The sequence below is a fragment of the Salvelinus namaycush genome, chromosome 9, assembly GCF_016432855.1.
Source record: "Salvelinus namaycush isolate Seneca chromosome 9, SaNama_1.0, whole genome shotgun sequence".
Taxonomy (NCBI): domain Eukaryota; kingdom Metazoa; phylum Chordata; class Actinopteri; order Salmoniformes; family Salmonidae; genus Salvelinus; species Salvelinus namaycush.
In genome coordinates, this window is record NC_052315.1 from 38,746,101 (window position 1) to 38,773,119 (window position 27,019).

General features: G+C 44.3%; 2 protein-coding genes across 4 annotated transcripts; one reads left to right on the forward strand and one right to left on the reverse strand.

The window, feature by feature from the left end:
- Positions 1–3,515: 3,515 nt before the first annotated feature.
- LOC120054035 (alpha-mannosidase 2x-like) lies at positions 3,516–22,745 on the reverse strand. 3 transcript variants are annotated; one of them, XM_039001396.1, is made up of 23 exons: positions 22,314–22,745; positions 19,254–20,925; positions 18,314–18,571; positions 17,980–18,124; positions 16,101–16,272; positions 15,564–15,691; positions 15,102–15,275; positions 14,657–14,843; positions 9,548–9,725; positions 9,213–9,415; positions 8,811–8,993; positions 8,567–8,681; positions 8,273–8,343; positions 8,024–8,189; positions 7,625–7,861; positions 7,239–7,361; positions 6,874–7,122; positions 6,648–6,789; positions 5,966–6,099; positions 5,630–5,707; positions 5,112–5,306; positions 4,868–4,981; positions 3,516–4,567 (listed from the first exon to the last, which is right to left on the reverse strand). In XM_039001396.1, exons 2-23 carry the CDS (start codon positions 19,386–19,388, stop codon positions 4,415–4,417), a joined length of 3,540 nt encoding a protein of 1,179 aa, XP_038857324.1. In that variant the 5' UTR covers positions 19,389–20,925; positions 22,314–22,745; the 3' UTR covers positions 3,516–4,414. The 3 variants fall into 3 exon arrangements, with proteins under 3 accessions (XP_038857324.1, XP_038857323.1, XP_038857322.1); XM_039001395.1 differs by lacking the exon at positions 5,630–5,707 and having other exon boundaries at positions 19,254–19,408; positions 22,314–22,743; XM_039001394.1 differs by lacking the exon at positions 5,630–5,707 and having other exon boundaries at positions 22,314–22,743.
- On the forward strand, positions 22,458–26,103 carry LOC120054036 (protein shisa-like-1a). The gene is made up of 2 exons (XM_039001397.1): positions 22,458–24,830; positions 25,322–26,103. Exons 1-2 carry the CDS (start codon positions 24,622–24,624, stop codon positions 25,590–25,592), a joined length of 480 nt encoding a protein of 159 aa, XP_038857325.1. The 5' UTR covers positions 22,458–24,621; the 3' UTR covers positions 25,593–26,103.
- The last annotated feature ends 916 nt before the right edge of the window (positions 26,104–27,019 follow it).

A 27,019-nucleotide genomic window follows, 5' to 3' on the forward strand; every position in this document is an offset into this window, starting at 1 on the left:
ACCCGTCACAGGTTTCATACATTCACATATAACGATTAAATATTCACTTAATTTTTGAAAATCATCCTTGAATTTGTCATCCAAAGGGTCCCAGCTATAACATGTAGTGTTGTTTTGTTAGATAAAATCCTTCTTTAGATCCCAAAAAGTCTGTTCAGTTGGCGCCATCGATTTGGGTAATTCACTCGTTCAACTTGCAGAGAAAGGAATCCAAAAATCTACCCCTAAACTGTTTCAACAAGTCAAAATATGTTTCTATTTACTCTTCAGATACCCTAAAATGTAATCAAACTATAATATTTATTTCAGAAAGAAATATGTTCAATAGGAAACCGATTTTAGCAGGTGCGTAATATCTTCATGGCGTGCGCAAACACAGATTTCCAAGACTGTGTCCTACTAAAACTGATATTTCTTATTCATTTTTGAAGTTTCAAGCCTGAAACCTGGAACAGACTGCTGACACCCTGTGGAAGCAATAAGAATTTCATCCAGGGATCTAATTTTCAATATGACCTTTCTCTTGCATTTCTAAGAGGATGGTCTCTCTCAAAAAAAATAAAATCAGGTTGGTTTTTCTTTGGATTTGCTCCTATCATATCTATTGTGTTATATTCACCTACATTATTTTAACATTTCTACAAAACTTCAAAGTGTTTTCTTTCCAATGGTACCAATTACATGCATATCCTGGCTTCAGGGCCTAAGCAACTAGCAGTTTACTTTGGGCACGTCATTCAGGCAGGAAGTGGAGAAAAAAGGGGCCTAGCCCTAAGAAGTTGGGTACAAGACTGTACATAACTGGCTGTGCTAGCAGAATCACTACAATATCCCATCGAGCCAAGCGGGGAGAGGCTGCCAGTTGTCACAGTTCCAAGAACAGTCAAACATCCAGCTAACCCTACGCCAATGACGCCGGTGGATCTCCAAACTGAACTTGGATCCGTGTTAAGTAGCAATGATATCCTTAGCCACAGTCATCTTACGACAGATATCTCGAACCAGCCATGACTATTCAAACAAACAATAAATCATTTAATTACGTTTCTTTCTGGCAAATTTGTTAGTTACATGAATGTATAACTACAAAATAAGTTTAAGTTGAGGGTGCAGTATTTATGAAGTTTGGCAATGAGGACTAAAACTAGCATATTTTAGATGGCCAGCTAGTTTGTCCAGGGAAAACAAGCTCAGGCCTAGCCCTGATATCAGGAGCTGGCGGCGAAAAGTTTGATTAAACAATTGAGACTGAAACGAATAAATCAGATGACATATTTAAGGAGGGAATTGATATACAAACCCAGAATCAGTTGTAACTTCAACAGTAAAACAAAGCTTGAAACAATGTTTGAGTGAACCCTGAACACAGCAAATGAATGGTGAAGTCGCTTCCGTAGACTTCTCCTCACCGCCCTATAAAAGCAATTTTCAGTTTTCCCTTCCCGCTCAGACCACTCCGAGACAGTCCTAGTAAAATGATAGGTAAAAACCTATTTTTGCCCATTTTAAATGGAAATCTATTACAGTAAGGTACTTAAATTGTTACCCAGAAATGATTCGATATTGATATAAAAACAGCTGCATTGGGCCTTTAATAAAAGGTGTTAACATAAAGAGTTGGTTATAAGAGGAAAATAAGCAGTGGCAAAACACATACCAAGTATCATATTTGATCTTTATTGTGTCTCCACCTTGTCTGCAATTGATTTCTATGCATCTTTTTTGAAACACACATCCAGGAAGAAACAAAAACTGAGGAAAACATCAAATTATTCCTTCATAAATTCCATCTTAAACAAAAAAAAAGTGCTACAACAAATCACATACAAAAGACAAGTCTACAGAGTGACTCGGACACATAGACAGTAGGAAATAGAGGAGGAGAAAGGGACAACAGGGGAGAGTGCTGTACTAGGTACAGTGGTAGTGTCATGTCATGGTAGAACATATAGTCAGAGGGAAAATGCAACCTGAAAAGTGATGCAGGTACATTGGTAGTCTGGTGGTCCAGTGTGTTGGTACTTCAACCACCACTGTTCTTTTGTTGTCATACCAATAGAGGAATTGGCTACTGCACATACACTGTATAGGACCAGGCTAGTGCCTGAGCATTGTTGAGTAAAATGTTGGACCATAGGGAAGTGTGTTCTGAGGAAGAAGGAGTGTAAAACATCAGGGATGTAGTGAGGGAGGTGTAACAGAGGAGAGCAAGGTGGAGAAATATAAAAAGCCCAGAGGAAATGTAGCATTGGACACTAGGCAGTGGAGGCTGGTGGGAGGAGCTATTGGAGGACATTGTAATGGCTGGAATGGAATTTAAAAAAGGGACGTATCAAACACATGGAAATGACATGTTTGACTCCGTTCCATTCATTCCATTTCAGCCATACCGAATAGATCCTCCCATCAGCCTCCACTGATACTAGGATGGTTGAAGAGGCAGGGAAGAAGGTAGAGGAGAAACATCTAGTGAGATATGGCAGAGAGAGTGGCCCGATATCAACATAGTGCATCTGCCATTACTGATGATTTACCTTCACCACCACTACCAAAGACAGATATGGATCATAGAGTACCTTCACCCCACCAGGGTCAAGGCTATAGAGATGTTTTATGATGAAAGCTGATTTAAAAAAATAAAAAAAAGACCACATATGCAAAAGTAAACTGGTTGCCTAAGTCAGCCCTGGAGGACCCCTGTTAATGTCTCCACATAATTAGGTAGTGAAGGTTGAACCACAATCCTCCCTGCAAAGACAGGGGCCTTCAATGCCTGGCTTTGAAACAAGGAGATAAGTACGCCGATGCTCCAACACCACTACACAGACTCACTAATATGATGATTAGCAGTCCAGTAGTGTGAACCGAAACCTTGTCCCCGATACTGCACTCTGGGTCTCACTACACACTCACTACTCCTCCGACATACTGCATCTTCACAGAAGTTTTCCACAGCAGCATACTATACATAACCATGTGTCATATGTTAAATACGAGGTATCGTCATCATAGTTGTATCTTCCACTGCATACAGGATAGTACACAACAAGAACGGCTTTAGGAGAATTTAAATACAAACATCATTTAAATTCCATTCCAGGTCCTCCACAGCCAGCCAACTCATCAGGATATGACAGATTTGTCTTCAGACCATCTACAGGCAGGGGGGGGGGGGGGCAGTTGAAAGGATAGCAAGCTGTCCAGTTAATTCGATAATGATGACTGAAAAAAAGAGTAGCGTGAGGATTGGGATTTCCGTAGTGTGTGTGATCTAGTCACCAGTCTGGTAGTGACTACAGAGTGAGTGACTACCTGACATACAGTATCTTACAGAGCCATAGCTACAGAGCCATAGCTACAGAGAGACAGAGAGCCATAGCTACAGAGAGACAGAGAGCCATAGCTACAGAGAGACATAGCTACAGAGAGACAGAGAGCCAGACAGAGAGCCAGACAGAGAGCCAGACAGAGAGCCAGACAGAGAGCCAGACAGAGAGCCAGACAGAGACAGAGAGACAGAGAGACAGAGAGACAGAGAGACAGAGAGACAGAGAGACAGAGAGACAGAGAGACAGAGAGACAGAGAGAGAGAGAGAGAGAGAGAGAGCACACATTCACACTGCTAGTACACAGCTGCATTCAGTCGGTTAATGCAGTCAATAGAAAACAATGAGCAGTGATGAGCACCTAATGGAATGAACAGTTCTCTAGTCCGCCGCAGGTAGGCTCCATCAGAATTAAATATAGATTTTTTTAAACTGTCCACACCAAATAAAGCTTTAGAAATTGCACTCGTCGCCACGTTATTCCCAGGTCCTTATCCTTGTGATATTTACATTCAGTAGTTAGTCCAGGATGGGATAGAAAAAATAATCAAATAAAGTTATCTTAAAAACTTAAAACAAAGTATGTTTCTGTTACTTGACATCACTACTGCAATGCAAAGGCAGAAGACCGCCAATAGCTGTTCTGTGATAAAGACAGCACCTGTATTATCACAAGCACAAAACCCCCAAAAGGTTTCTGGTTCTGAGATTGTCTGTCGGTTTCTGGTTCTGAGATTGTCTGTCTGTGTCTGCGACAGCCATCTTCTGCCCCCTGCAGATAGAGTGTAGTCATGAATGCTACCTGCTCTTACGGGCTGAATTTACAGTTCAGAGAGTGTGTAGTGCGTGTGGTGTGTAGTGCGTGTGTGTGTGTGTGTGTGTGTGTGTGTGTGTGTGTGTGTGTGTGTAGTGCGTAGTGTATACACAGGTTGGACCAGGAAACACCAGCGTGGCCACCCCTCTGTACACTGGGAGGCAGTTTTCCTATAGAATAAAACTGAACAGAGCAGGACCAGGTGGGACCAAAACTGGTCTGGGTGGGTCTGGTCTGGTCCTGGACTGGTGTGGAGGTGTGTATCTGGGCCCGGCTAGCGCAGTTTGAGCCTGAAGGCTGAGATCTCCATGGGCTCCAGGCTGATGGAGGAGTCGTTAGCCATAGGGGGGCTGGAGTACATCAGGGACAGCGACACGGGCTGTAGCAGCTGGAGGTCCAGGTTACGGAACAGAGACGACAAACCCAGCTGGAGGGATAGCCACAAGGAGAGAGATGTAGAGAGAGAGATAAATACAGTTTGTGAAAGAGGGGTTGAGAGTGTGTTTGACAGAATAATCTTTCCAGATTACTATAATGACTCCAATTGCATGCGTGTGTGTAACCTACAGTAACTATCCAGTTGTGTCTGTGGTGAGCCATGTGTGTAACCTACAGTACTATCCAGTTGTGTCTGTGGTGAGCCATGTGTGTAACCTACAGTACTATCCAGTTGTGTCTGTGGTGAGCCGTGTGTGTGTGTGTGTGTGTGTGGTTGAGGACCACTGACCTGTCCCTCGGTAGTGGTACAGTTGAAGCCGGGGTTGGGGGTCTCCAGACCACAGTCCAGACCCTTCCTATGCAGGATGAGGGCCGTGTAGGGAGACGGGGAGTGGGTGTCCTGCTACACGTCACAAAAACAGCAAAGCAGAAACATATCAGCATCAATGGTAAACACACAGAACCCTACATGTATTATATCTTCCAGTATATTGACGCTCCACAAACAAGAGAATGACTTCACTTCTAGTTACCTGGTGCTGGATGCTGCGCAGGTTGATCACGTGGAAGTCGCAGGGCAGGGCCCCTGTGAGGGGGGCGAAGGTGTGCAGGGGAGGGATGCCACGCTTCTTGGGCAGCACTGGCAGCGCAATCACCTCGTGGTTGAGGATGGCCGAGGTCAAGTGACTGAGCAGGGAGGGGAAGCTGGTTGGTCCACTGTCCACCACCTGAGAGGCAGAGAAACACGTCACAACAGACAACACGGGTCATATCTGACAACTAACCCCATCCCACCCTGCTTAGCTTCAGCACTCAACACAGCAGGGAAGCTGCAGAGCTGAACAGCTGAAAACAATTATTTTAATTTTAAGCGCATATCCAATTACAGGATGCTGCTATGGCAGACCTTTGAGCTACAGGGTAGAGGGCAGCTAAAACACAGGTTAAACTAAAGTTAAGAACTACAGCTATAGCACAGATTACACAGACAGACAGCCTGCCAGCTACGGCTGGGTAGCTAGCAACCTCACTGTTGCCGTGGCAACGTTACCTCTTGAGCACCGCCTCTCAGAGTGATTGTGATGAGCGAGTGAAACATGGAGAAGAGTTTGGCAAAGAAGCCAGCATGCTGGAGTGCAATGGAAGAGCAGACAGACAAAGATTACAAAAATAAATGGAAGGGGGTGACAAAAGAATGGAGGGACAGGGGTTAACAATCGCAGAATGAGAGATGAGACATTTTCAACAACTGCTGATAAACAGAATTTCTGGCTTACCCACTGTTTCCACTCAGACTAGATTGGCTTCATTTGCTTGGATATGACACCTATAAACAAGATCCAGGAAGTTCCAGTAACTTCCATCTGAGTACTCTAGACTGACTGACCTTGTTGCCAGTGGACCTACTCTCCAGTAGGAGGCGGAAGCGGTTGGCTGTCTTCTTGTTGTCCTTCAGTCCCTGGCCCAGGCCGCGGTTATCATCTTGCATCAGCCGCCGGTCCAGAATCACCTCCAACTGGCCTGAAGTAGGGAAAAGCAGAGAGCTCTATCATAGAATCTGGATAGAATGCGATTTATGATTGACATTCCCATTGAGGACTTCCACCATTCTAACTGGGTGGGGATTCCTATGGGTTGGGAGCGTTCAGACAATGATCAAAGAAAGCATTGTCTTCTTCAAATTGGGTTGCCTATGGATGGTCAATGGCATTTTCCCTGCCTCTGTTTTGGTAAAACAAGCTGAGGTATGGGGCTGGAGTAATATAACCAAATTCATAGACAGAGCTAAAGATGCAAGGACTGGCACAAACCATGATATCAAAATTATAGTTGTAATCATGTTTTGAGGCTATATAGTGTTTGTTTATATTTACTTTGTTTACAAACATTGGCTTAAGACAAGCTTATATTTTGGGTTCGACAGTTCAACTAAGCTCATGGGGCATTTATAAGTTATATTCTTAAAGAGTCAATGGGTACATATCATTACTTCATAAATCCAAAAATGTACGTAGCAACTGCAGATTTCCCCTTTAAGAAAAAACAACATAGGAGCGGTCCTTCCCTACCGCTCTCTAGGCTGGTGACACCCAGGGCCTGGGCAGAGTGCAGGGTGAGGCGGTGCTGGCTGTCCTGGATGTAGGCCTGGCTGGTCATTGGGTAGAAGTTGGCCTGCAGGGGGAGCTTCAGGAGGCGGCGCCGGGGCTGCATCTGTGGAAACATTACAGTATCGAGGTACATGTTGAAGCCAAAGATCAGACATTCTATAGTGTAAAGTGTGTGTTGTGGTCTGACCTGGAATCCGTTGAGGTCTGTGTAGAAGGTGTCGTCACTCTGGATGTCAGTGACCAGTCGCATGGCCAGCTCCTTGTTAGACTGTTCTCTGATGTCCACCATGGTGGTGACATCCAGAGACAGACCGTCCACACCTGGCACATTGTGTATGCGGATGGTCTGTTGGAAGTGCTGATAGAGAGCCACTACCTCAGAGAAAAGAGGTCCCTCCACCACACGCACCACCGGAGGCTCCTTCTGACTGTAGGGCTGAAAGATGGAGACAGTGTGTTTCTCTAATTGAGGCAGGTTACTGATCCTAAAATGGTCTACATGTAACTTACTGTATCTCTAGTAGAGGTAGGAGGGTTTTAAAGCTAGCTCACCTTAGCCTTTCCGTCAGGCAGGAAGAGGTAAGCCCCGCTCTTATCCTTGGAGGACCGAGTACCATATGTCACAAACTGGATCTGAACCTTCAACTCCTGAGGGTCGTCTTTACGACGGATACTCTGCTCGAGAGACAGAACGAGAGACCATATTATACATTACACTTCAACCAAATGAGTCTGTGCTGCCTATTTGGAATTCATCAAATGAGAAAAGGGCCTTGGACAAATTTTATCATTTTAGTCAACTTTTAGGCTGAATTCCAAATCTGTTAGAGCCTATCAGTGGCTGCATCCCCAAATGACAGTCCAGGACTTTGGCCAAAAGTACTGCATTACATAGGCTACCATCTTGGCTGCAGCCAGCCCTCGACCCCTCCACGCACCTCCAGCAGGCCGGTGGTTCCTGAGAAGCCCAGTGTGAGGGCCTGGGTGGAGATGTAGAAGGGTTGTGGGTCTGCCGTCTGGGAGCGGAGGGGGAGGGGATCCACAGCGTGGGCAGTCTGCCCCCGACCAGACAGCCTCAGCAGGGTCTCAGAGCGCAGCGTCATGGGGGTGTCGGCAGAGTCATACAGGTGGAACACAGCCAGGCCCAGGGCAGGCAGACGCACCATGAAGGAGGCCTGTAGACAGGAGAGAACACAGTTAAACACACACACGGCAGACAGACCGAGGCACTCATGTTACACCTAATATAATCAATGCATCTGTCAAATGAAGTACCAAGCAATGCCCATTAAGTAGCCACTGAGAGCACCACAAATTAAACCAGCAACCACACACACCTGGAAGACCTCTGCACTCATCTGGCTAGCAGAGCTCCACTGGGCACTGAGCTGCACAGGGAGGGTCTGTCCGTCCTCTGTGAGCACCCTGACCCTGGCAGAGTTCACCAACACTGTAACCACACACAGCCTATCCTGCTCCACCGGGTTGAATAGCACCAGGTACCTGACGGAGAGACAGGGGGATATCAGTCACAAACACCGGACCCATGAGAGCCTGTACTGGTGCAGAGTGGAGGGGGGGGTTACCTGGGTCCTGACTGGTCCAGTTCGATAAGTGTGCGCTGGGGCAGGGAGTCTTGGGTGGCACGTCGGTCATCCTATAGGATAAGGATACGAGTATGTGATCGTCAGTTGCACTGATTGCTTACAATAGAGAAGCACTGAGTAGTAGATCACAACTCCTGTCTACCACAGAATCCCATTGGAAAGTGACAGAAAAGAGAAGATAGTGTTACAATAGCTTATATAAGTCTTATATAAGGCATTGTTAGAGAGCTCCATGTCATGAACAGGTTGACGCTCCCAGTCCTTCTCCCTCACCGTCTCTAGGAAGGGTTCTGTCTGGTAGAAACGATACACATCCTTGTTCTTCATCACTAGGAAGTGGGCTGCGTTAATGATCACTCTCTTCAGGCCCTGCAGGGAGTGCAGTAACCTACAGGAGAGACAAAGGACAAAGGACACATTATCCTAATATTCTTGAAGTTGGAGACATGAGTGTCTTTTATCAAACCAGTGTCCCCAAACCAGGCACATCTCTATTCTGCGTCTCTTAGCCACTGACCTGTTGCCGTAGTCAATGACCACGTTCTCCTTGGCGGTGCCTGTGATGGCATCGTGATGCTGGAAGAGAGCGACGTTACGCCTTGCTTCCGTCAGCAGGGTGTAGTCTGAAGTGGGGTAGCGGCCCTCCATGCCTGTGTGGCGAGCGTGTGCCACGGCGAGACTGAACAGGATCTCTGCCCCCCTTGGGAACACCACACAGGAATACTTTAACAAAGACTTGGATTTTTCCCAAACTTTGACAGTGTGCAGGACAGGTTTCCATCTTCCAATTATTTAGCTTTTGAAACCTACACACGTGGCTAACATTGTTGAATTAACGACTGAGAGTAAGGCTCAGATGCCAACCTGCTGTTTCACAGGTGTATTGAAGCCATGTCTGTCTGATTCCATCTGACCTTACCGGAGATGGGACTCCAGCACGCGGTCCATGCTCTTGTAAAAGGGCCGGGAGGTGTAGTAGCCGCTCCAGTAGTGGTCCTCGCGGTCTGCATACGCAAAGAAGTCCCCGCTCAGCACCGGGTAGTCTGGGGGTCTGGCACCCTGGGGCACATTGTTGGCCTTGTAAACCGCAGTGAAGTAGTCGGTCAGGGTCCCAAACTGGGCCTGGAGACATATAGGAACACAGGTGAGATAGGACATTTTAGATTCACTCTAAACATCCATCCAAAACTAATGTTCAATAACTAACAGACCTCTCCCCAGAAGAGCCAGAGAATTGTGGGCTTGGTCTCTGACCTGCACGTGCATCTCGGGGTGAGAGTTCATGTAGTCAAAGAGTCTCTGGTAGTTGAGATACTGCTGGTCCCACTCCAGGGCCTTGTCGTAGCGGAAGTCATCTCCCAGTGGAACCAGAACCACCTTACTGCGGAAAAGCTTGGACTTCTTTCGGTACTGGTCCAAGAGCAGGTGGGCCCTAGGATGGGGAGAGAGGTTACACACTGATTAACATCACAATTGTGGCTTGTGGGTGCCAGTATTACAGGATTCAAAATAATACATTCCTGAACAGTGCTTGCTTTAGAACAGTGGTTCCCAAACTTTTTATAGTCCCGTACCCCTTAAAACATTCAACCTCCAGCTGCATACCCCCTCTAGCACCAGGGTCAGCGCACTCTCAAATGTTGTTTTTTGCCATCATTGCAAGCCTGCCACACACACACACTATACGATATGTTTATTAAACATAAGAATGAGTGTGTTGTCTCAACCCGGCTCGTGGGAAGTGACAAAGAACTCTTATAGGACCAGGGCACAAATAATTATATAATAGATTATATTATACACTGCTCAAAAAAATAAAGGGAACACTTAAACAACACAATGTAACTCCAAGTCAATCACACTTCTGTGAAATCAAACTGTCCACTTAGGAAGCAACACTGATTGACAATAAACTGCACATGCTGTTGTGCAAATGGAATAGACAAAAGGTGGAAATTATAGGCAATTAGCAAGACACCCCCAATAAAGGAGTGATTCTGCAGGTGGTGACCACAGACCACTTCTCAGTTCCTATGCTTCCTGGCTGATGTTTTGGTCACTTTTGAATGCTGGCGGTGCTCTCACTCTAGTGGTAACATGAGACGGAGTCTACAACCCACACAAGTGGCTCAGGTAGTGCAGCTCATCCAGGATGGCACATCAATGCGAGCTGTGGCAAGAAGGTTTGCTGTGTCTGTCAGCGTAGTGTCCAGAGCATGGAGGCGCTACCAGGAGACAGGCCAGTACATCAGGAGACGTGGAGGAGGCCGTAGGAGGGCAACAACCCAGCAGCAGGACCGCTACCTCCGCCTTTGTGCAAAGAGTAGCACTGCCAGAGCCCTGCAAAATGACCTCCAGCAGGCCACAAATGTGCATGTGTCTGCTCAAACGGTCAGAAACAGACTCCATGAGGGTGGTATGAGGGCCCGATGTCCACAGGTGGGGGTTGTGCTTACAGCCCAACACCGTGCAGGACGTTTGGCATTTGCCAGAGAACACCAATATTGGCAAATTCGCCACTGGCGCCCTGTGCTCTTCACAGATGAAAGCAGGTTCACACTGAGCACATGAGCACATGTGACAGACCTGACAGAGTCTGGAGACGCCGTGGAGAACGTTCCGCTGCCTGCAACATCCTCCAACATGACCGGTTTGGCGGTGGGTCAGTCATGGTGTGGGGTGGCATTTCTTTGTGGGGCCGTACAGTCCTCCATGTGCTCGCCAGTGGTAGCCTGACTGCCATTAGGTACCGAGATGAGATCCTCAGAGCCCTTGTGAGACCATATGCTGACACATGCACATTTGTGGCCTGCTGGAGGTCATTTTGCAGGGCTCTGGCAGTGCTACTCTTTGCACAAAGGCGGAGGTAGCGGTCCTGCTGCTGGGTTGTTGCCCTCCTACGGCCTCCTCCACGTCTCCTGATGTACTGGCCTGTCTCCTGGTAGCGCCTCCATGCTCTGGACACTACGCTGACAGACACAGCAAACCTTCTTGCCACAGCTCGCATTGATGTGCCATCCTGGATGAGCTGCACTACCTGAGCCACTTGTGTGGGTTGTAGACTCCGTCTCATGTTACCACTAGAGTGAGAGCACCGCCAGCATTCAAAAGTGACCAAAACATCAGCCAGGAAGCATAGGAACTGAGAAGTGGTCTGTGGTCACCACCTGCAGAATCACTCCTTTATTGGGGGTGTCTTGCTAATTGCCTATAATTTCCACCTTTTGTCTATTCCATTTGCACAACAGCATGTGCAGTTTATTGTCAATCAGTGTTGCTTCCTAAGTGGACAGTTTGATTTCACAGAAGTGTGATTGACTTGGAGTTACATTGTGTTGTTTAAGTGTTCCCTTTATTTTTTTGAGCAGTGTATAATCATTTTGCTCTTTATTTAGCCATCTTACATATAAAACCTTATTTGTTCATCAAAAATTGTGAATAACTCACCACAGGTTAATGAGAAGGGTGTGCTTGAAAGGATGCACATAACTCTGCAATGTTGGGTTGTATTGGAGAGAGGCTCAGTCTTAAATCATTTTCTACACAGTCTGTGCCTGTATTTAGTTTTCATGCTAGTGAGGGCCGAGAAGCCACTCTCACATAGGTACGTGGTTGCAAAGGGCATCAGTGTCTTAACAGTGCGATTTGCCAAGGCAAGAAACTCTTGAGCGCAACCCTATCCAGAAATCTGGTAGTGGTTTCTGATTAAATAAAATTCACACAGAACCGCTTGTTGCAATTTCGATGAGGCTCTCTTGTTCAGATATCGGTAAGTAGACTGGAGGCAGGGAATGAAAGAGATAACGAATCCAGTTGTTTGTGTCATCCATTTCAGGAAAGTACCTGCGTAATTGTGCAACCAGCTCACTCAGGTGCTTCGCTATATCACATTTGACATTGTCCATAAGCTTGAGTTCATTTGCACACAAAGAAATCATACAATGATGGAAAGACCTGTGTGTTGTCCTTGTTAATGCAGACAGAGTAGAGCTCCAACTTCTTAAATCATAGCCTCAATTTTGTCCCGCACATTCAATATAGTTGCATTGAGTCCCTGTAATCCTAGAATCAAATTATTAATTTGAGAAAAAACATCACCCAGATAGGCCAGTCGTGCGAGAATCTCATCATGCAAGCAGTCAGACAAGTGACAATTACGGTCAGTAAATAACACACTAAGCTCGCCTCTCAATTCAAAAAAACGTGTCAGTACTTTGCCACTTGATAACCAGCGCTCTTCTGTATGTTGTAAAAGGGTTACATGGTCACTGCATAATGCAGAAAATACACAAGAGTTCAGGGGCCTTGCTTTAACAAAGTTAACCCTTTTCATTGTAAAAGGTCTTTCAAGCTGTCAGGCATTCCCTTGGCAGCAAGAGTCTCTCAGTGGATGCTGCAGTGAACCCAAGTGGCATCGAGAGCAACTGCTTGCGCGCACGTTACCACTCCACTATGTCTCCCTGTCATGGCTTTTGTGCCATCAGTACAGATACCAACACATCTTGACCACCAAAGTCCATTTGATGTCACAAAGCTGTCCAGTACTTAAAAAATATCCTCTCCTGTTGTCCTGGTTTCCAGAAGAGGATGTCTTCCTTAATTGACCCCCCATTAACGTAACGGACATATACCTGGAGCTGTGCCAGGCCTGCCACGTCTGTTGGCTCATCCAACTGTAACGCATAGAATTCACTGGCTTGTGTGCGAAGCAGTAATTGTTTCAGATCATCCCCTGCCAGGTCACTGATGTGTCGTGAAAGTGTTGTTTGATGATAACATTGTCTGTATAGTTTTTATGGCCTTTTCCCCCAGCATTGTCCCAGCCATATCCGCGGCAGCAGGAAGAATGAAGTCCTCCACAATAGTATAGGGCTTGCCTGTCCTAGCCACTCGGTAGCTCACCATATAAGACGCTTCTAGCCCCTTCTTATTAATGGTATCTGTTGCTTTTATACATGTCTTACGACTCGAAAGTCATCTTAATTCTCGCTCAAAAAACTCCAGTGGCTTATTTTTCAAATTGGCATGTTGTGTTTCTAAATGTCTGCACGAGGGAAAGTTTCATCGAGTTGTGAGATAGTACTTTTTGCACATATTGCACAGTGGCTGAGGAAAGGCACTACTCCCAATATAAGTGAACCCCAACTCAATGTAGTTCTCATCATATTTGCACTTCTTCGATGGTCCAACGTTCCTGTCTGTTGTTTGGTGCTTTCCCGGGTAAAGAGGCAGTAGCTCTTCAGCTGCATCAGATTCACAACGGTCAGTGTCCATGTTAGCTGGGTTAACAATAAATGTAGAATTACTGAAGCTAGCATTGGATGTGCTCGTGGAAGCAGAACAACTTGTGTCGTCGACAGGTGCAGGTGTAGTACTGCTGGTAGTATCAGTACTACCAGTAGAGCTGGTATGTGTCTCTATGGATGCGGGCCTTACTTTTTAAAAACATTTATCAATTTTCGAGCAAATAGAATGAGCAGCAGCTACGCTTGGATACATACGGACCGTTAAGTGGAATTCCCGCGATAGAGTAACGGTTAATGTGATTGGATGTTAATTATTTGACTAGGCTAATGTGTATTTGACATTGTGTTGTTATTTCGCTGAACAGTAGGTTTAATTTTATTTTTGGCAGTAAAATGAGGCTACTCAGGCGAGAAAAAAACCTCAGCGAAATGTATAGCCCCGTTGGAAAATATAAATGGACTGTTTGAAAATGTGAAAAAAAAGAAAAGTTATTTCTATTATTATTATTTTTTAAATGGGAATCACATTTTTATTTGGCGTACCCCCAACGGTTTGGGAATATCTGCTTTAGAATATTGACATTATTGGCAATAGCAACGTTTCTGTTTAGTGACCTTCGTCAAAGCATACATTTGAATGAAAAGAAGAAAGCTTGCAAGCAGTGTGCAGAAATGTCTTCTTTTGAAATGCATTACATATTCAATCACATCTCTTAGATGTGTGAGTGCATCCCAGTGCAATGCCAGTGTTACAGGACAATAGATGACTGTACATGACCTTAGAAAATGGAAGATATTAAAAAAAAGACCTTTAATGGAAAAAGGCAATCAATAGCTTTCAGTTAGAGAACTATTTTCTATTAGCCTCTCTCTGGAATGTGTGCTTTGTAGAGTTCTATGAAGCATTTCTTTTTTCTACACAAAACTAGTGATTGACAAGCAAGTTGCAGTGACGGTCTTCAAAGCCAGTTGCATCTTTCCTGTATTTCTGCACCCACACTCCCTGTTCTCACCCCCAATCCCCCCACACAGCCCCTGGAAATGCTCCTTGACCCACATTCCCCCCCCAGCAGTGTGGTGTACAAAGCCCCGGGGAGGCTCTCTCTGCTTGGCTCACCTCTCTGCCACGTTGGCCTCCACCACGGCCCGCGGAGGGACCTTCCAAGGACAGTTGACCCGGCCGCCTGGCAGCCTCTTAAAGTCAAACTGGCAGCAGATCTTGGGGTCCGGCCCGCAGGTGTGTGGCACGTCATAACTGTAGAAGGGCATCATGTGGCAGAAGATGTCCGTGCCCGACTTTTGGTCTGGCAATACAAACAAAAGGAAGAAAATAGTTGACTTATTTGGGGTCTGTGAATATAAAAAGTTCCATGCAAATACAAGCAAGGAACACAGTTACTGTTCTTAGTTCAAACTATAAATTGGCCATTGCCACATTTCCCACAAACTCAATTTGACTTTGAAAGACAGTCCAGAGTGGCAGTGTATTCCAGAGAGAAAAGCACATTATGGTGTAAATAGATGAGATGGTTTTCCTGGCAGCAGACCAGCCAGCCACTGACCCCAGGCCTGCCTCCACATGAACTCCAGGCTGCGGCTGGAGGCGAAGTGCTTCTTTATGGAGTAGTGGACCCTCTGGATGAGCATGCTGGTCAGGTTGGCCCTCTTCAGCAGGTAGGGCATGGTGGCACTGTGGCCAAAGGGGTCCACAGCCCAGCCTGACCGGGGGGTCACACCTACGGTAGGGCACAGCACAGGAGGGTTAACATCATGGAAAATACAACAGAGCATGGTGCACAGTTTCTATGTCATCTTAATGGAACTCATACAGGAACAGAAGACAGAACTATGTCCGAAGTCATACAGGATTTCACACAATATGCAAAAAAGGTGTCGTTGCAAAGTTATCCGCTCAGAGTTTGAATCAGTTTAACTTTCAAATGCTTCTGCTCCAAACCTTAGGGTGCAAAGCCCCTTGCATGAATAAGAAAAAGTGTCTCGGAGAGGGCAGACGTGTCACTTACCCACGTTCTTCTCCAGCCACTGATGGCCTTCTATGAGCTGGTCGATCATGGCGAAGTAGTGAACGTTGGCCTCATCACTCATCACCCAGCCTCCAGTCACCATCTCCAGCTGACCTCCTAGGATTAGCCTGAGACATCCACACAGTAGGGAGGTGAGAAAAAGCAAACTCTTACTCCGAGCCACTGCATTAACCAGAAAGCAGGCTATGTCAGGAGTATCTAGTCTCTATGACAAGGCAGATGTGGAGCACATTATTTAATTACTGTAGATCACCCTGCTAATGTGGCCTGGCAGGTTGTTTACAGCCTGTGATAAGTGATACTGAAAATATACTGTTTTGCTAGTTAGGAACTCGTCCAGCTGTGAATGTCTACCTAATTACAGAAAACAACTGAAATCAAATCTACCAAGACCGGCACTATTGACTCTTCCCCCATGTGGGCAATCCTCAAAAGACGGCTCAAATACAATAAGGAAGAATCCATTTGGGCAGTAGTAAGATTCCTGAGAGCTAGTACTGCCTGTGAGACACTTACTTGCGCATGGCTTCCTGCTTGTGCATGTCAGCGCTCTCCCACCACTTTGCGAAATAGGAGATCTCGGACCAGATGAACTTCCTGCGTGGGTCCTCAGTCAACTTCACCAGCATGTTGTTGAAGATGTGCTGCGTCTGGTCTGTGTAGTACTTATCAAATGTCTTTATCCAGCCTGCCGGGATGGGAGACAGCAGCACAGAGGTGATGAGCACAACAATACAGATCAGGAGGAACAGCGTCCTGTTCAGTAGCACTGGCAGTACTGAAGCAAAACGCTTAAACTGAAAACAAAAATGGGAGTTCCTTATTGGAAAAGTTCCTGTGGTAGGCTTTGGCTACCTCGCTGTTTCAAAGCATTTATGGGTCTACAAAATGTGACCCTGTATTGTACTGTACCATTTCCTATAGTGTATTCTGGATTGCGCCATGACAAGATGAGGGGTAAGAGCAGGTCAGCAGTACAGTACCATACAAAACAGCTGTGCGGTATTAAAAATAACACCCGTTTTATTATTTAAACAGAACAGAAACTGTGCCTTACAATGAGCCACCTTGAATGCATTGTCAAAGGATGAGATGCATGTAGCAACTGATAATGTAATAACTGCTAATAATTTAACAACTTTGGCATTTAAAATGTAATAAATGCTGATAATGTAATAAATTGCCAATAATGTAGTAAATGCTGAACGCATAACTTAAAGTTTTTGCGTATTAAATAATTACTACATTATGCATTGATTATTACAATATAAAGTGGGTTTAAAAATAAAAACAATGTAATAATTTAAAACCGCTTTCTTTAATAGCATGCATATTAAGCGTCACACACTTGAGGAACACTTTGCATTCATTGCCACAACAGACTTGCAATTTGAAGACACACCTTGTAGTCATGTGATTAGCCAAATTGTAATGATCACAAAAATATTCAACAAGAGTTTCACTCCTTATCCCAGGATTGACCAAGCTACTGTGCCTTACAGAGTGGAGATGGAACCAGACTCATGTCAGACTGATTCACTCACACACACACTAAACCTATTGGTCCAATGCCAAAAACTGTGTTTTTTCCACTACTGCCTTTAGTCCTCTTAAGAGCCTCACATATGGACGTTCTACATAGTGAAAGGGGCCTTTTACCATTGCGTTGTCTGCAGGTCTTGTTATGACTCTGTGCCAGTCCTGCCGTTTGACCTACTTCACTTTACCTGCAGTCTTGTTAAACATTAAAAGCTCTGGCCTGGCTTTTGGAGGACATCCCAGAACAAAAGAAAACTGCTTTAGCATGATTCACTGACAACAGTCCCAGTGGTCTCTCATAGCTCTCCGCAGACCCAAGACTAGCTGTGAACATTTACTCAGTGACACCTTAGTAATGAGTAAAGTCTATTCTAATTCAAATGGAAGCATAATGAATGGCTATTCCTGTTCTTGAGTGACAACCTGCAGGATCTACCACGGTCAACAAGTCAATAACTGTCAAGTTAGCTAGCGGGCCTCACACTGGCTGTAAATAAATCTAATGGAACTGTCAATCTCTGGCTAAAATCAAATCTTGTGCCAAGTAACAGCCATTTTAATATAAAAATAGCCTAGACGTTGGCATTCTAATGTAATTGTGTCACTCCATTTGTCAATCCTGTCATCAGCAGGTAATAGCAAAACATGAAAAATTTATTAAATTGTGGTAAGACCCAAAAAATAAAAGGTATTCCTTTTCGCTAGGCCTCCCTTCATCACACTTTGCAGTTTTGAAACAGCAAGGTAGATCTACTACCTGACCTCGTCCAATAAGAAACCCTAATTTTCATTTTCCGTCTCATAACGTTTTGCTAAGGTGTGCTCTGAAGAAACTTGCTTTTGAGGTATGCCTCACCTGGGTCGTTGTGGGAGTGAGGGACCACAAACACCTGCAGAGGCTCACTGTCCCACTCCCCAGGCTCATAGGTGATCTCAAAGCCCTGCTTCCACACACCCCCGTCCACATTGTCAAACTTCAGCAGGGAGTACACGTCCAGCATCTGGATAACAACAGACCGAAGTTGGCAAAGTGGTGAGGGTGGAGAGAAGAGGCAAATCACATGAAATCGGTAATCTCTCACCTTAAGGTGTCACGTAGACAAGAGACAGTGTGTTAACAATTACATACACATATGGCCTACTGATGGCCAACAGAACAACAACCAGAAAGTGCCTGGAGAGGAGCTCACCTGCAGGTCGGTCTGTCCGCGGCGGCCCTGAGCAAACTGGCAGTCCTGGGGCTTGACAGAGAGGAAAGTGGGGCGTCCGTCGAAGGGCAGGACCCAGGAGCCGTTGGCACTGCGGAAAGGCAGCATTCCGCTGGGGGACACAGCGCCGGTGTCGGTCAGCTCCAGGACAGAGTCCTTGATGTGGCTGATGATCTGGTGGTTCTCCTCCAGTAGCTGCTCCAGCTGTTCTATGCGGTTCTGGAGAACAGAGATCTGGCTCTAGAATGCAGGAGGAAAAAGGCCACGGGGGGGAAATGGGGATGAACGTCACAGGAGGAGCTAAACATGGCAAGCAAGTCTATTTGGATGGATACACTACTTCACTGTCCCCTCCCCAAACGAAACACTGTTGTGAAAATCCAAGTCCTTGTTCACTCAAGCTGTAGCAAATATGTAAATGAATAAATAAAGGCAAACAATTTATGGGTCCTATTTGAGCCAAATGCCACAAAACAAGTTTAGGCCAACATGACTGTCCTGTCAGAAACAATCAAATCCAGGCTTCATTATTTACACTGTTGCTGGAGCGGGTCTGCAGGTCACAAATATGTGCTGCTGCCAAGCAGTACAGCTGTGGTGGCTGGGCATCTCTACACATGGTGTGTTTATGAAAATAGCTCAATGCCTCTCAGAATACAGTACAAAATAAATGGATGAATGAGATATGAATTATTTAAACATGTGTGCATCTCACCAATTAGGCCCTAGAGTATTCTACATTTGATAATTACAGCTTTGATGTCACCCAAAATCAAAGGAAAAGTGTTCATTAAACTTGAAAAAGGTACTGCCTCTGGCTTGTAACAGCACACAGATGTATCACAACAACATGGTGTTTGATTGCAGACAAGGGTTGAGACTAACAAGCTAACTAGTGGTGCCATGTCTATAGATGTCTTACCCTTGGGAAGTTCCCGCCGCCGTTCTGTCGCCTTGCAGGGTCGTGTTGGACTCTGTCCAACATCAGGTATAAGGAGAATACGGCCACACAGAATATGGCTCCTCCACACACAGTCACCTGCTTCTTCAGCTTCATCCTTCAGCCTGTAGAAAAGCCTTTTGAAAAAAAAATAACTACCTTGACTTGTAGTTCTTTACTTCCAAGATAAGCGGGAATGGTCCTTAGTTAGGACAGAGTGGAGAGCAGTCCTTGGAGTGCAAAAAGTGCCTGAAAGTGACCGGCAGGACCAGTGTCAGCAACAGTTCCCCACCCTTGCCTGCACTCCCTTAGACCTCCATTAACCAGAACAGTCAGGGGTGGAACAGTTGGCAGAGAAGGTGGATGTAGGGGTGTAGGTGTGGTGAGGGACACAGGGTACTTAAATCAGCAGTAGCTGGCAAGCAGTCTGTCAGCTCCAGGCAAACCACAGCCGGGCTCCTTCAAAGTGGCCCTTGTGCTCCCAACCATCCAAACCTTTGAGAATTGCGGAGGGAAAAAAAACACACAAAAACAAGCACTAAACAGCGAGGGCTCAAACAGGGAGCCTACTGTCTCCGCAGCATGGTGTCTGTGTGTGTGTGTGTGTGTGTGTGTATATATGTGTGTGCAATCCTTTGGTCCAGTCCAACTCCCAGGGCTGTGTCTAATTCTTTAGCACTGGCAGAGTCCCATTTCGCTCTGGTTGGCTGCCAGGGCATAGCCATAACAGTAAACACATGGCTTCAGTGGTGCGGAGAGACAGGGGTGAATGAAGGACTTGGCTACAGGTACCTCCAGCTCTTTAGATAGTCTTTTCCGCTTGGCTCAAAGCACTCCAGGATGAGACAAATGTCACTACGATGCTCTCTTTGACAAAGCCTAAGCATATCAACAATGGCAAAAAAAAAGATACGTTTCCTTAGTCACATTTAAATTATGTCCTAGGGTCCTTTTCTGAAGCAGGAGGGTAATAATCTCAGTTTAAGGAAGCGTGGCCAAAACAACTATGTAATCCCACTTTTAGTACTCAGTAAAAGGCTGTATGCAAGTGTGTAGGAGAGGAGTGTCACAGACAGATCTAGATAAAGAATGTATACCAAGAAGCAAAACAACCCAGTGGCCTGGATTTCAGGACGCTTGCTAGCTAAAGAAAGACAGGTGTTCCTCCTTCCAACAGCAAATCCTGTATGATCATAATCCTATCAACTAACAGGCTGTCAGTGACAGCCTTGCCATGGGGATTTGTGATGATAAAACCCAACACTTACACTGGCTGCAAAACAACTAAATGGTTCCCAATTCAAAAATGATTTGTTGGGCCATCTGTGCATGATGACTAAACCTCTCCTAACATGGAGATGACAGGCTCTAGTGATATTAGCTAAGTAAAGTATTATGCCTTTAATATAAATGAGCTTGCAATCTTTGCTAGGAAAAGTCACTGTTGCAAGCTCCACATCTTTTGCAATGCATAAATCACTACATGAGGATATCAGACTCCAAAGACTAGATTTGATTATTTCCCATGCATGAGCTTGTAAGAAGAAGATGAGGCCACTGACTGCTGATTCCCCTTCATCAATACAGAGATGATGGAAACCGACGTGATAAAGACATATCCCTGTTTGTGGAAATGTATCTTTGTTTGTTGAACCTGTAAATGAAAACAGCAGCAATCAGTGAAGTCGAATAAAGCTCCGGAATAGTTAATGGTCATTTCCCCGTGTGTGGGATGAGGTGTGAAGCAACAATAACATGGCAACTCAATAATTCTTCATCTTTCAAGCAAACAAGTATCAATATAGCTAGCTAGCTAGCTAGCTATCAAGATCTAGTGATACCCAGTGACAAATACATTTTTCGATGCTAGCTAGCTAACTTTACTGAGAGAATCTATGCATACTCACTTTACCCCTACCTATATCTACAAATTAACACAATTACCTGTACCCCTGCACATTGACTCGGTACAGGTATCCCCGTTGTTGTATTGTGTAACTTTACTTTAGTATATTTAGTAAATGTTTTCTAAACTATATTTGCTTAAAACTGCATTGTTGGTTAAGGGTGTGTAAGTAAGCATTTCACAGTAAGGTCCTACACCTGTTGTATTCTGCACGTGACAAATAAAATGTTATTTTATTTGAATTAATGGCCCTAGCTAGCTAGTCAAAGCTTTCATTGGATAGTCAGTGTCATTGTATTTTTAAATGAGCTAGGTAGTTCCAAATAGGATACCATTCGTACACAGGCATTAAATATGATTCATGCAGTCATGCCTGACAGACAGCTAGCTAAATTAGCTAGGATCTACAATGACAGGATGACACACAAATAGAATGAATAGACAAGGCATCCCCATTCAAGTCACTGATGGCATAACGGGTAGATTTGAAACAATTTGAGTGTACCCGAAGTGTACATACGCTTCAATCTGTGCTGTGAGTCAACTCAACTGACATTAGAAAAAAATACATTCCATTGCAAGAGCCACATCAGCTAGCATCATTTGAATGAACAATCTACATCACCATGGCAATCCAGCATCAATTGATAGAACATTCCAAATTACCATGGAACTTATTGCATCGCAATACCAGGCAGTCACTGCGAGTGTACCAATGAGTTTACCAGTCAACTTGTCAGGGTTAGAGCGTCCAAGTCCGTTCTATTCATTATATTTCTATGGGTTGGCATTTCTCTGTTACCATAACAACTTAGTTAGCTAGTTAGACTGTCTGTTTCATTTACGCATGTTACGTTAGGTTAAGAACGTGTTAGCTAGCTAGCTAGCTAGCTAGCTAGCTAGCAGGTGCTGTTACATTACTGCATTAGCAAGCTTGCTTCAGCAACCTTTTGCCACTGGAGTTTTCACTCATCTCTGACTGACTGACAGCTGCTGGGCACAATCCCACGGCTCAAACACTGTAACGTTTGCTAGCTAACGTTACGTTAGTTATCTGACTACACAACCAGTTAGCTAGCATTAGCCTAGCTACCAGTAACTAGCTAGCTAGCTCAGTGTCAAAGAAATCAACCTACCAGTCAGAGTCGAATCATCTCGAATATCTGTTTTAGGGACACACAAAAATTGACGTTATGATGCCCGTGGACGGTTATCCATAGCTACCGAATGGTTCTCTGTTTCGCCGTCAGCCATAGATTGAATATGCGTGTCAGAGACGAAAGAGGAACCGAAACATCCCACTCCCTCATTTTTTTTATTTCAATGAGGTGAGGAGGAGGAGTCTACCGACGTGTCCATAAGCGACTTCAGTCACCATTCATTTTCTGGATTCAGGGTCATTCAAACATCGTTTTAAGCTTTGTTTAGCTAGTGACAGTTACAGCCGATTTCGGAATTGTATATCGATTCTCTTTCCTTAAATATGTGTTATCTGATGTATTCGTTTCAGTCTCTGAAACTTTTAATCAAACTTTTCGCCGCCAGCTCCTGATATCAGGGCACAACAACAAGTCTCCTGAATTAGCCTAGTGCGCCCAGCTATATCCTTTCCCGAGTTTTCCCTGGCTAAACTAGCTGGCTAGCGGAACTATGGCTGAACTAGCTGGCTAGCGGAACTATGCTAGTTTTCGTCCTCGTTGCCAAACTTCATAAATACTGCACCCTCAACTTCAAAACTAATTTGCTAGTTATACAAAAACGTATCCAAGATATTCGCTGGAAAGAATCTTGAAATTATTTATTGTAAGAAAACGGTGGCGAAAGATATCATTAACGTTACTACTTAACGCGGATCCAAGTTCAGTTTTGAGATACACCAGCATTGACGTAGGGTTAGTCGGACGTTTCTGACTGGTCTTAGAACTGTGACGACGGGCAGCCTATCCCTGCTTGGCTCTATGGGCTATGAAGTGATTCTGCCAAGACACAGATATGTACCACAGGAGGTTGGTGGCACGTTAATTGGGGACGACTGGCTCGTGGTAATGGCTGGAACGGAATCAATGCAACCGTATCAAATACATGGTTTGATGCCATTCCATTTGCTCTGTTCCAGACGTTATTATGAGCCGTCCTCCCCTCAGCAGCCACCACTGATATGTACAGTCTTGTACCCTTAATCTTATTTGATTTAAATCGGACTTTATTAATATAATGCGTAATCCCAGAATGACATGAGAAAATAGCAATTCTACAGATCGCAATGACTACAATGAATGGCTAAATTACTTCCGGACAGGAAGGGTCAACAGATCTCCTGCTACTCTATGAGGGGACACACTTTTCACGCCACTTCAATACAAAGTGATTTTTGCAAATTCACCCTTTCCCTAACCTTAACCTCAGACTCCTAACCTGCTATGTTAATTCTCCTAACCTGCTACTAAAAAGTCACTATGGTATCGAAGTGGCATGAAAATAGTGCTTTCCGTCTATCGGAGAGCACCCCTTAACCTCTTACAGTGAAAAAAAATGTCATGCTATTGTTTGAGGAGCGTGCACAATTATGAACTTGAAAATGTATTATTAAACAGGAACAGGAATAGACAGGAACTGACCATTTATTTTTATGTATTCATCATCTTTGTTTTAGCCTAGCGCGATTGATTGAGACCTGCAAAGCTTTGTGGGATGTACTCAAAAGCCAATGATTAAATAACCATCTATATCTTAAAGCGATTTTTATGCGCACTCAGAAAAGTTGTTACATTATGATGAACTTTGTGAAATATGTTTTGATAACATTTGGTCCATATGAGAATGTGTTCTTTTGTTCAATAAAAAATATCCTTCATTTTTATTATATTGCAGAGTATTATGATATAAAAAATATAGCAGAGTGCCTGACTATTCAGCTAATTATCTACCAGTGATGGATGATGACTGGATTGGGAGGAAGGTTTGGATAAAGAATGTAGGGATGATAAGGGACCAGATAGGGGGTAAACAGGACATGCAAGGTTTTGCCATGTGACAGGCAGATCCCTAGGTGAGCATTCCCTGTGGAATGGCAGGTAAGTTTCCTGCTCTACATCATACATGATCCACACAAAGCACAAACCAAAGGCAGGGGAATACTGTGGACTTAAACCAGGTAAGACTCCACTTTATCCTTGTTTCTATCTTAATTGTATCCTCTTTATCTTTAACTCTGCCTTGTTGGAAAAGGACCTGTAAGTAAGAATTTCACTGATAGTTTACACCTGTTGTATACGAAGCATGTGACAAATAAAATGTGATTGATTTAATTTGTAATATTGATTAAGTCACCTATTACAAACAATTGTAATTAACAATTGTCTTACATGTAACTAACATATCTTATATGCAACTAACGAGCTGCTTTTTATTGGCAGAAATCCTAATAAAGTAGGTTGTGGAGCTATGCTGTGTGAGGCCTACTCTGACCACTGGGGTGGTCACCACACAGGGTTCCACTGTCCCCGCCTCTCTGACCCCCCTGACCTGTCCTTCTGTTGCTGGCTGGGAGAGGGGCTTGGGCTCAAACAGTGCTGCCCACGTTCCCAGTACCACAATAGCATGAACAGCAGTCAGACAGAGACCAGAGCAAACTCCAAAGAACCTGTTTACAGGTTAGTAACCATACTCACCTAAACCTGCAGGCTAGTATGGCTACCCTAGGAGAGCAGAACTTTCTATCCAGCATTTATGTTGTGTTTTTTCTTAGATCGAGTGAGCGTATGGTAGGCTTTTTAGTTGATACAACATACTTCACGCCCTATACTTGTTGCTTTTGTGGAAATATAAGCAAAGCTGACACTTCAATAATTCATTAAACAAGCTGTTAGGAATATATTAGAGACAGATGGTGTTGTTTGTGACTCATTTCAGCCGTGGAACACTTTGGAGCTTTGATCATATTGATATTTCCTGTGTTGTTATATTTGCATTGTTGTTATGGATGTTTTTTTTTTTTTGTGGGAAACTGATCAAATAAAATTATTATCCTAAACTTTGGGCACTGTCTGCAAAAATGACTTTCATGGAAGCATCATAGTCATTAACCACTGGAAAGCTTGGCTCTAGTTCTTCATGAGAGCTTTCTGTTTTGATTCCAATACAGCTACAGGTCCCTGTTCCAGACTGTGGTTCTGCTCTATGGGTCCTTGGTACTGGTCCTGATGCTTGTGGACTTCCTATGGTTCTGTCGTGCACGGGGTCTCTCAGTAACGTCAGCTCTTACGAGGCATGTCACGTGTCCCCGCTGGATCTCTAGCCTCCTCTTCCCCTACAGCAACAAGACACAGCAGCAGCTCTACCGCTACCATGGCAATGGGAGGGACTCACAAGTCCTAGGTGAGCACAAGATCCCTCAAGACTCCTCTTGTCTCTAAGGTAACAGAAGACACCGACAACAGTCAGGCAATTTGGCTGACCCATTAAAGACTGAGAGTGTCTTAGGGGAGAAATGTCCATGCCAAGTTCTACATTTGAGCATTTGAATCCTTTGATGGCCATCAATTTAAAACAACAAAAAACTGGATAACATACTGCCACACTATGGCATAACAGGGTGTTTTCATGCATATGGATCACACCAAAGTATATAGGGATAATGAGTGATCATAAGATATCTTATGGTTTTGCTTGTATATTTCCAATGTGTATAGTTTTAATAGGTACATTTATTCCCACCAATACCAGATTTATTAGGATATACAGTGAATCAGTAAACTACTTTGTCTCTATACTGAGCAAGAGGGCTCATACCTAATGCCCTGCATTGGGTGTCTACTTCAGGTAAATGTATGGAACATTGGATGATACTGTATGATATCTATGGTCTGTCTTTTGTCATCATTATCATAGTGAAATACAATGCTTCATACTAAATAAAAGGTAACATTGCAGCCCTAATAAAATCAATACTTGGTGAATCTTTTTATTTAGGGATGAATCTACATTTTCAGAATGATTACCTGGAGTAAAACGGGGGAGGGTCATGCTTTTTCAATTTCAGTGAACTGGGGGGTCATATAATTTGTAATTAATGAAATGTCAATATTTCTCAGTGTTTTAGAATAATTTGCTTATTAGGCTATATATTGATGTGTGCCAGATGCCGCCCCTCATCTCTGATTCTCTGATGGGCGTGCAATATCAAGTGTGCCTATATGCTATTTAGTGTGGTCTCAATGAAATGATCTATAGGCTACGAAGTGCATGCTCGGAGAAGCACAGACCAAAGTTATATTTCTAATATAGCTGCTGGGATAGTGTAAATACAACTAGGCTGCAGTACATTGCAATGTATATTCCAATCCTGAGCCCCCCTGACCTCCTGAACTGCCACAGTAGGCTTACACAGCACAGCCAGCCAATGGTTAGGCAGCACACAAAAACGTTTTTTAGCAAGAGCAGAGCAGGACAGTCAAAGGCTTCTTCCAAAAATGATCTATTAGGCTTAGTCCAAAAAATGCACATCCTAAGCATAGACTTGCCTATGTTCTGTACAGTTTGAGAAGGATTGCGCGAAATGAGGACTACCGGTAAACGTTGATAGCTTTCTATACTATAATTAATTTTATTAAAAACAATATGTTTGTTGCCCATGATGTAGCCTATTTATCAGAGTTGTTGACCTCACAATAATCCAGATTCATGTAATTTACATTGAGGTTCTGAACCTTGAAGCAGCAGTCACAGCACAATCGATCGGGAATGGACAGCTCATGGTGCTGGAAATAGGCATAATTCAAAACAGTGTTCATTTTATTTAGGTTTTACTAAAAATAAAAGTATTTGCGTTGGAGCCTATTTC